Raw genomic sequence first — 10,351 nt, 5'->3', positions numbered from 1 at the left:
AGGAGCCTGGCGGGCTACAGTCCGTGGGGTCACAAGAGACAGACATGACTGAAGCGACTTAGCATGCACTCACGCATTCTTGCCTTTATTTGTATAGAAAAAAACATAACGGACATTCCCAATCCCTTCATTTTACAAATAAGAACTCTGAAGCCCAGCTTCCCCAGATAGTAGCAGAACCAAAATATGAACCCAAGTCTACCAGGTTATCTACCAGTGATTTAACACCATTTATATAGTTCCACCCACATCCACTCACGAGTATTAACAGACTTGCCATTGCTACTGACTCTTGAACCCTGGCTTACTACCATTCTGGCTAGCTTGAGGGGTTGAGTCCTTTCTCTACAGGTCGTGCTCGAGCTTTCACTCTTCACCGCTTGGGGGCCCGAAGAAGCCTCACCCGGTTTTCTCCCTGTTTAAGTCCCCAACTCTGAATCCCCAGCGCCCGAAGTGCCGCAGAACCCCGGCAGGGGGCGTTGTGACCCTGACTCCGCGGCCCCTCCCCTGGCCAACCGTCGATTGGGCCGGCGCGTGACGTCACGCCGTTTTAGCCAAACAAATGGGTTTCGGGGCGAGCGTTGGGCTCCGCCGCGCCGCGCTGGGCGCTCGGTCTGTCTCAGCGGTGCGGAGCGAGCCAGGCCTCCCGCCGCCGCGGCTGTATAGGGGTGTGCAGCCCCGGGCCAGGCCCCGGCCGGGGCAGGAGCGCAGGTGGGTCCGGGCCGGGGTGGGGCGTGGCGCGAGAGCAGCGCGGTCGGGGTCCGGCGGCGGCCACCGTGGCCGCTCCCCGCCCCCTCCCGCCGCCCGCCTGCGCTCTTGGGGCGCCGGGCGGGTGGGGGCGGGGGTGCCGCCCGCCGGTCCGGGGCTCGGTCTGGGGCAGGGACTCGGTGGCCTGCACCTTGTCCGGGGACGGCCTCCGCCTGCACACGGGCCGGGCGCTGAGCGCCCCCGCGGGGCTCGGAGGGTCAGGCTGGCCGGCGGGCGGGAACGGGGTCCCGGGTCTGGGCTGAAGCCGAGGAGATCCGGGATAGGCCGTGAGGAGTTTCGGGATCGTCTCTCCCACCCCCGGGACTGGCGGCCGGTGAGGAAGTCGGGCCCTGGGTGGGGGTTGTTTTGGCCGGTCGCGCCCGCCAGGGCTCGGCCGCTCCGTCCTTCCCTGTCCCAGCGCAGGTGAGCTGGCGCCTGTCCTTAACCTTCTTTAGGGACCGGGCAGGACGGAGGCTCGGAGGCTTCTCTGGCCTCTGGGCTGGTGCGGGTCGACTGCGGTTCCGCCCCAGTCCGCGATGAAGTCACAGTGTTGTGGGTCCGCGTGTCTGTGACGTCAGGGGTTACGGGGAGATGAGCTGTGATGTCACTGCAGGCCCCGGTGGGAACCCTGGCGCGCAGAAGGGCCGGGAGGACCGGGAGGGGAAAAAAGGGAAGTTCAAGCTTCTGTCAACGCCTGGGGTCCCAGAGAATTTGAATCGAAAGTTGTTTGATATCAGCATTTTACCATTTTAATGTAGTAGTTGTCAAGTTCTTTAACTTCATTTCGAACAAGCATTGTTAAACACAGTTCAATATAAGACCCATTTGATTTAGGAAAATCTCAATCAGGAGGATTTTTTTTTTTTTCCGGTGGAGGTGGATGGTGGGTGTTTGATTTAAATGCTTTTCAGAAAGCTTAACTCATAGTTTGATAGCTTGTGATCGGAATTGCTAAAAAAGAACCAATTTGAGTGCTGATGATTTCCTTACTCTTTCTTGTTAGACAATTTTGAAATAATTTATCTCCCCGTTTATTTTTTTGTTAAGAGAGTGGCCTGCAGGTGGGATGCATGAGACAAGTGCTCGGGCCTGGTGCACTGGGAAGACCCAGAGGAATCGGGTGGAGAGGGAGGTAGGAGGGGGGATCGGGATGGGGAATACGTGTAAACCTATGGCTGATTCATATCAATGTATGACAAAACCCACTGAAATGTTGTGAAGTAATTAGCCTCCAACTAATAAAAAAAAATAAATAGAAAAAAAAAAAAAAAAAGAGAGTGGCCTGGAAGAGAGTGGCTTTTAAGTCAACTTTTTCTTTTGTAAAAAGGAAAGGAGGAGGTCTGAATTAACTCAATATTATTGTTAAATAATAATTATCTGGGGATTTAATTTATCCAGGTTGTCCCTACCCATGGATAATTGAGGGTTTCCTGCGGTTATAGCTCACCAAAAAGGCTTTTTCTTGTTTTCCTACTAAGACTGGGTGTAACAGTAAAATAACATATACCAGGAACTGCTTGCCTGGACAAGTAACTAAAATTTTGTCTGTAGTGCTTGCAAATATGAAACTACAGAATTTTTTAAAATGCCTTCTCTGTAAATCCTGCTTTTTTTCCGAAGCTGTCCAAAGAGATCAGGCTAGAAGAGGAGCTAGACCTGCCGTTACTAGCTTCAAGTATTGCAGCATATCAGTACTTTTGCTTATCATTTCTTCCTCTATATAAAGCCATTTAAATAGGATCTAGTTTGAGAGATGGAGAAGGAAATGGCAACCTGCTCCAGCGTTCTTGCCTGGAGAATCCCAGGGATGGTGGAGCCTGGTGGGCTGCTGTCTGTGGGGTCGCAGAGTCGGACACGACTGAAGCGACTTAGCAGCAGCAGCAGTTTGAGAGGTGGATGGCTAAAATTGAAGCATAATTGCAATTTAGGGCCTTCAGCAGGAAGCTAGGAAGGGAGTCCTCAGTCCCTCCTCATTGACCTTGACTTATTAGGGGTTTTCTGTTGTTAATACTTCCTTCTCTTATTTGCTCTTTAAAGGTGATTGAAAAGGTATTGTGTCTCTAGATTTTGAATCAGCATGCTGGTGGAAGTTGTACTGTGTTTCTGTGTTTACACAGAAAATGAAAGCAGAAATTTACCCTTGTTAATTGCTATTAGATTTGACTGGAAGTTTACAAAACAAGATGTTCTTGAAAATCTCATTTTAATACTCACCATACTTTGGACATTCTACAGTATTGTGTGTACTATTTGAAAATTATGATATACATATTTTAAAACATTAGGAATTGTGTGGTGACAGTGTTAAGGCTCTGAAGACATAATATGGTTTTTTGGATCCTCAAGACTGATAAGCACCAAATTAATGAAATTGCTAATTTTGAGGGTGTTAACCAAGCTACATTTTAAAATGGAAGGATCATAACAAGATATTATGTAATGGAGTTGAAGGAGGTACAAAAAGGACACTTTAATGTATCTTTTCCAATGAGCCTTTCTGGGGGAGGCCACATGGATGTGTGCAAATTAAATGTACTAGTGTACATGGGAAGGGGTGAAAGCCAAACTGTGTGTAAGTTGAAAGACACATAAATGATGATAATAAAATAGCTTCTCCTTGGCAGTGCATTCCCCCACCAACCCATTGTGTTTAGCAATTTAATGATTTTTTTTTTTTTTTTATTCAAAATGAGTTGATAGGTGGTGAATAAAGGTCTTCATGTATTCTGATATGACTGAGAGACAATGAAAAGTATTAAAAAAACAGCTTTGAATAGTTGTATAACTAAACCAGCCATAACACGTAAACATTTTTACAGTTTGTTTCTACTTTGGGCAGGTCATTTTTCACCCAGGCCTTGCAGTTTCGGGACTCAGAAGCAGTTTTTACTTCTTATAAATGGAAATTTATTTGAGATCGGTATTATTTTATTATTTTATCCAGTTGCTGTATTTAAGGGACTAAGTTAGCCAATCATTAGTTATACAGCATCTTTCTGACAGATAAAAGCAAATATAAACAATAAAAGTACTAGAAATTCTTTAGGATATGTTTATTGTATCAATTATTCTATTAACACATAGAATTAAAATTCTTATACACATTTTTTACTTCATTTTCTAATAAATTTATGCTCAGCCAGTTTAATTTGTGCAATTTTGATACTCTAGTAACCCTTAATCTTATTTTCATACTTGTTGGGGAGAGAACATACTAATGGTTAGAGACATCATTCAGTGTTATCTTCCAAAATTTGCAGCTGTTTCGAACCAGACACTTGAGAGAAGCTACTATGGTAGAATGAATGCCTTCCTTGTTAGGTCATGTGTGACAAAGGCAAAATTCAGCAAGTGCATAATCTGCAGTCCTTTGGAAGCAACAATAACAAAAAAGAGCAAATGAACTCCAAATGCATTTAGGTCATTGGAAATTGAATTCCTGTCAATTCTTACCCATGCATAATTTATTTCCCCCCCACCCCCGTTTAGTTCATCTTTATGGTACTTTGAAGCTGATGAACATACTGTATTATCTGGGGAAAGCATTAATGATTTATTTATTTATTTGTATTAATGATTTAAATGTAGGTGTTTCTTAAAGTCAGTTGAAAGAGTTTGTCACCTTTTTGTTTCTGGGTCCATCTTCTAGTTTGCTTTCCACAGAAGAGGCTCCAGATCTTCCCTTTTTAAATGTTCAGCTCTGGAAACAGCACAAACATTTTTCAACCCTCAACACAGTGTAGATGTAAATGTGAAACTAAACTCTATTTATGCATCATGTTATTATCAAGCATGGGTTTTACTCATACAGCAAGCATTTTTGGGTACTCTCTGCCAGGTCCTCAGCCGGGGACTGTGTGACCTTTGTTGTAACATTCTGTTGGTGTGGAGGCCCGTGAGTCTGAAGGGCAGGAATTGGACCAAAAGGATGAACCATTTATGTTATGCAGATTGGTCACAGGTTTAGTCTAAAGGTCAGTCAAGGAGGTATTAGAAACTCAGGTAAAAAGAATGAGAAACAGATTATTTTATCCCACGACAGACAAAGGGGTTAGGCTCCACAGATTTGGATTGTTCTAGAATGAAGGGAGCTTAGTGAGTGTGCATTTTCTTTCAGGCAACAAGTACTCAAGACCAGAACTAGCCTGTGTAGTCAGTCTAAGACTAGAGAGAGAGCTAGAGAGAAGGGGAATAATCTAGACATCCCTCTAGAGGAATGTATATACCTTCCTTTTCTTCTTAAGATCAGTCCTTTAACTGTCTAACTTCTGAAATAATGTGAGCCTCTCACAGCCTCATTTCCACTCTGCTTTTTCCCCCTATCATTTTATCATGAAAATTTCAGTCACAGAAAAGTTGCAAGAATTGTTTATACATTGAATACCTAAATATCCACAACCTAGATTTTGTAATTCTTATTTTGCTATATTTACTTTGTCTGTCCTTCCATTCTGACCTCTGTCAATATATTTTATCAATCCATCTTATGTTTTGGTTGTATTTCAGAGTAAGTATACTTTACCCTTTAGTTGAGCATTCCTATCATGAACTATTTATTTTGTAAATAAACAAATAGTTTAACTTGTCCCTTAGTTTGAACAAGTTCATACATCTCTCTAACCCATAACCCTGTCAAGATATAGAACATCACTATCCCTACAGAAAGTTTCTTTGTGCACCTTCCAAGTCAATTTAGGTAAAATTTTAATCTCCTGCAATCTTAACTCCACCCTTCTGAAACTACCTGTTCAAAGGGCCTGTTTGTTAGCAGTGAATGTGGCATTATGCTGGGGGTTCAGAATATAAAGAAATGAAGAACACAGCCCCCGCTCTATTTAAGCTTATAATTTAGTTTGGATTTTAGTTTGGTGTCTAATGAATAAATGTTACATGAATTCAGAGGAGGCAACTTTGACTGCTGTGAAAGCTTTTTAGGTGTGGGTCTTGGGTTGGACTTTTATTTTAGGACCTAAAGAAGAGATCTTTTTTTTTTTCTTAAAGACTGAATAAAAGTTGTGATATTAAAAAAAAGAGGGAAGGACTCCCTTGGTGGTCCAATGGTTAAGAATCTGCCTACTAATGCATGGGTTCAGTTGCTGGTCTGAGAAGATTCCACATGGGGGGCAACAAAGCCCCAACTATTGAAGCCTGTGCTCCTGGAACCTGCGCTCTATAACAAGAGAAGCCACTGCAGTGAGAAGTGCAGTGCTTGCCACAACTAGAGAAAGCCCACATGCAGCAGCGAGGACCCAGGACAGCCATAAAGAAAGAAAACAAAAATACATGGTATAAAGGAACTGTAGCAGACAAGGGGCCCAATTTTGGAGGGAGTTTGAGCATTATTTTTTGTACAGGACAATCTTTGAGAAAGGAAGTAATAGGAAAAGTGGGTCTTAACCCAGTTTGTCATCTTTGGTGTTTAGTTGAACAGAAGACATCTTCACATTTTTTGAATTCTCTCCTCTCTTGGTTCTTGTCTCTTATTTCTCCTGATTTACCAGCTTTGCTGGCTTTCTCTTCCAGATCCAAACGATCTAAACCTCGTTTTTTTAAAATTGAACTATAGTTGCTGTACAATGTTATGCAGGTTATAATATAATGTGTACAATTCTATGCAGTAGTGTACAATATAATGATTGAATCACAGTTTTTTTGGGTGGGGGCCATGCTGCACAACATATGGGGTCTTAGCTCCCCAGCCAGGGAGTGACCTCACTCCTTCTGCATTGGGAGTGTGGTGTCTTGACCACTGGACTGCCAGGGAAGTCCTACAATTTTTAAAGGTTATACAGCACTTATAGTTATTATAAAATATTGGCTATACTCACTGTGTTATATAATAATCCTTGTAGCTTATTTTTTACCTAATAGTTTGTACCTCATACTTCTCTCCCCCTGTGTATCCTCCTCACCCTCCGCAGCTGTGGACCACTAGTTTGTTCTCTAGATCTGTGGATCTGCCTAAAGCTCTGTGTTAACTCTTTACTGTGCTCCTTGTAATCTGGCCATTAGCCTTTTAGGCTTTTCAGTTATAATGCTTTCCAGGTCAAGCCTGTATCTTTATCCATAAGCTGTTAACTCTTGTTAGGTTTCTGACTGCTAATAGGATGGTGCTTTTTTTTTTTTTTCCTTTAATATTTATTTGTCTGTGTTGGATCTTAGTTGTACATGCAGGATCTTCATTGTGGCACCTGGGCTTAGTTGCTCCATGGCATGAGGGGTCTTAGTTCCCTGACCAGGACTCAAAGCTGTATCCCTTGCATTGCAAGGTGGATTCTTAACCACTGGACCACCAGGATAGCCCCAGGATGGTGCTTTTTTTTTTGCATCCCTGTTTACTTTGTACTTATTTTACAAGAATCTGTAGCAAGAGCATCTGCTGTAAGTAGGTGTAGCAAATGGGATTTATTAAGAAAGAGGTAAACATTGAGTAGGGTGAGTGAACAGATTAGACTGAGTTTCTTGGAATAAACCCCATAAGGACGTTATAGAACTTGCCTGAGAAGGGGCTACTGCCATTATGGGCTGTGTTGTTGAATCAGAAAGCTGATTCATACCTGGCAGAAGTTTCAACTTCTTTGGACAAGAACATCATTACATGTTACTTTTCACTTTCTATATCGTAAGTGATCTGCTTGGCCACACTTTGGTCTTACGTGAAACCTTTGCTTCAAGGGCATCTGAAAAATGTAGTTTTTAGCTATCCAGCCTCTGTAAAACAGGACGTCCATGTGAGAATAGATCGGAGTGAATATTGAGTGCGTCTACATCAGGAAGCTTCCACAAGCCTCTTGTCCTTATCCATCAGAGGGCAGACAGAATGAAAACCACAGTCACAGAAAGCTAACCAAACTGATCACATGAATCACAGCCTTGTCTAGCTCAATGAAACTATGACCCATGCCATGTAGGGCCACCCAAGACAGATAGGTCTTGGTGGAGAGTTCTGACAAAACGTGGTCCACTGGAGAAGGGAATGGCAAACCGCTTCAGTATTCTTGCCTTGAGAACCCCATGAACAGTATGAAAAGGCAAAAAGATATGACACTGAAAGATGAACTCTCCAGGTTGGTAGGTGCCCAGTATGCTGCAGCAGAAGAGTGGAGAAATAACTCCAGAAAGAATGAAGAGACGGAGCCAAAGCAAAAACAACACCCAGTTGTGGATGTGACTGGTGATGGAGGTAAAGTCCTATGCTGTAAAGAACAATATTGCATAGGAACCTGGAATGTTAGGTCCATAAATCAAGGTAAATTGGAAGTGGTCAAACAGGAGATGGCAAGAGTGAACATCGACATTTTAGGAATCAGTGAACTAAAATGGACGGAATGGGCGAATTTAATTCAGATGACCATTTTATCTACTACCGCGGGCAAGAATCCCTTAAAGGAAATGGAATAACCCTCATAGTCAACATAGTCCAAAATTCACTACTTGGGTGCAAGCTCAATAACGCCAGAATGATCTCTGTTTCCAAGACAAACCATTCAGTATCACAGTAATCCCAAGTCTATGCCCCAACCACTGATGCTGAAGAAGCTGAAGTTGAATGGTCTGTGATGACCTACAAGACCTTCTAGAACTAACACCAAAAAAAAAAAAAATGTCCTTTTCATCACAGGGGGCTGAAATGTAAAAGTAGGAAGTCAAGAGATACCTGGAGTAACCTAGGCAAATTTGGCCTTGGAGTACAGAATGAAGCAGGGCAAAGGCTAGTAAGAGTTTTGCCAAGAGAATGCACTGGTCATAGCAGACACCCTCTTCCAACACCACCAGAGAAGACTCTACACATGGACATCACCAGATGGCCAACACCGAAATCAGATTGATTATATTCTTTGCAGCCAAAAATGGAGAAGCTCTATACAGTCAGCAAAAACAAGACCGGGAGCTGACTGTGGCTCAGATCATGAACTCCTTATTGCCAAATTCAGACTTAAATTGAAGAAAGTAGGGAAAACCACTAGACCATTTAGGTATGACCTAAATCAGATCCCTTATGATTATACAGTGTAAGTGAGAAATAGATTTAAGGGACTAGATCTGATAGAGTGCTTGATGAACTATGGACGGAGGTTCATGACATTGTTTAGGAGGCAGTGATCAAGACCATCCCCAAGAAAAGGAAATGCAAAAAAGCAAAATGGCTGTCTGAGGAGGCCTTACAAATAGCTGTGAAAAGAAAGGAAGCGAAAAGCAAAGGAGAAAAGGAAAGTTATACCCTTTTGAATGCAGAGTTCCAAAGAATAGCCTTCCTCAGTGATCAGTGCAAAGAAATAAAGGAAAACAGCAGAATGGGAAAGACTAGAGATCTCTTCAAGAAAATTAGAGATACCAAGGGAACATTTCATGCAAAGATGGACTCAATAAAGGACAGAAATGGTATGGACCTAACAGAAGCAGAAGATACTAAGAAGTGGTGGCAAGAATACACTGAAGAACTGTACAAAAAAGATCATCACGACCCAGGTAATCACGATGGTGTGATCACTCACCTAGAGCCAGACATCCTGGAATGTGAAGTCAAGTGGGCCTTAGAAAGCATCACTATGAACAAAGCTAGTGGAGGTGATGGAATTCCAGTTGAGCTATTTCAAATCCTAAATGATGATGCTGTGAAAGTGCTGCATTCAATATGCCAGCAAATTTGGAAAACTCAGCAGTGGCCAAAGGACTGGAAAAGGTCAGTTTTCATTACAGTCCCAAAGAAAGACAATCCCAAAGAATGCTCAAACTACCACACAACTGCACTCGTCTCACACACTAGTAAAGTAATGCTTAAAATTCTCCAAGCCAGGCTTCAGCAATACATGAACCGTGAACTTCCAGATGTTCAAGCTGGTTTTAGAAAAGGCAGAGGAATCAGAGATCAAATTGCCAACATCCACTGGATCATAAAAAAAAATGTATATTAAATAATTAATAACATAAAAATTGCCTATCTGAAGCTCTGAAAACACTCTTGGAACTACCGTAAGAAATTGATTAGCTGGAGTTTCTGAAGATGATTTTGAATTTGGTAAGGAAGTCTCAAAGGACACATTTGCTCTGTTGTCCAGGAACCAGGAGAGACAAACTTGTTTCCTAAGTAGGGCAAGAGATTTTATTTCAAGTTCAGTCATCAGGATTGTTCTCTGGAGGTTCTTGGTACTTTCTACGTATCACTTCAGCCCTTGGGGATAAGTTTCTGTGGCTCAGGCTGTCTTCTAGTTGAAGATCTATACTATCATCATAGTAGTCTGGCTTATTTGGGATGCTTATGAAGACTGTGAAAATGGGTCCTGAAAGTAAACACATAGAAAGTCTATAGATTTCTACTTTAGGAATCATATCTTTCATTTGACATTTTCTTTGCCTGTGTTTTATGAAATGTTACATGGTTATCTTGATAAAATAGTTAAATACCACCATTTTTAACTTGTGGAATTTCAAGTCCTATGTATTTATTCATTTACTTAAAAAAAGGGAACATGTTTTATATGCCAGGCATTATGTACAGTGCATTAGTTAACTTCTGTCACTTTTTCTCAGCACAATTTACAGACCTTTATATTCTTTGGCAAGTACCAGTCTTAAATTTAAGAATTTATCCTTTTGTCTTTTT

General features: G+C 42.2%; 2 protein-coding genes across 6 annotated transcripts in view; one reads left to right on the top strand and one right to left on the bottom strand.

Moving 5' to 3' along the window:
* Positions 1-567: 567 nt before the first annotated feature.
* Positions 568-10,351, top strand: part of FBXO34 (F-box protein 34) — a 71,370-nt gene continuing 61,586 nt past the window's right edge. For 2 of the 5 annotated variants that reach the window (XM_061156995.1, XM_061156996.1), the window contains exon 1: positions 568-711. The gene's annotated coding sequence lies outside the window, so the exon portion shown is untranslated. Of the gene's footprint in view, positions 712-1,060; positions 1,082-10,351 lie in introns of those variants that run through there. The other 3 variants (XM_061156997.1, XM_061156998.1, XM_061156999.1) reach the window with 3 other exon arrangements.
* On the bottom strand, positions 620-1,543 carry LOC133066813 (proline-rich protein 2-like). The gene is made up of 2 exons (XM_061158229.1): positions 1,493-1,543; positions 620-1,156 (listed from the first exon to the last, which is right to left on the bottom strand). Exons 1-2 carry the CDS (start codon positions 1,541-1,543, stop codon positions 620-622), a joined length of 588 nt encoding a protein of 195 aa, XP_061014212.1.

The sequence above is a fragment of the Dama dama genome, chromosome 12 (assembly GCF_033118175.1).
Source record: "Dama dama isolate Ldn47 chromosome 12, ASM3311817v1, whole genome shotgun sequence".
NCBI classification, from domain to species: Eukaryota; Metazoa; Chordata; class Mammalia; order Artiodactyla; family Cervidae; genus Dama; species Dama dama.
The sequence above is the reverse complement of the archived record's forward strand: the minus strand, read 5'-3'. Positions and strand labels throughout refer to the sequence as shown.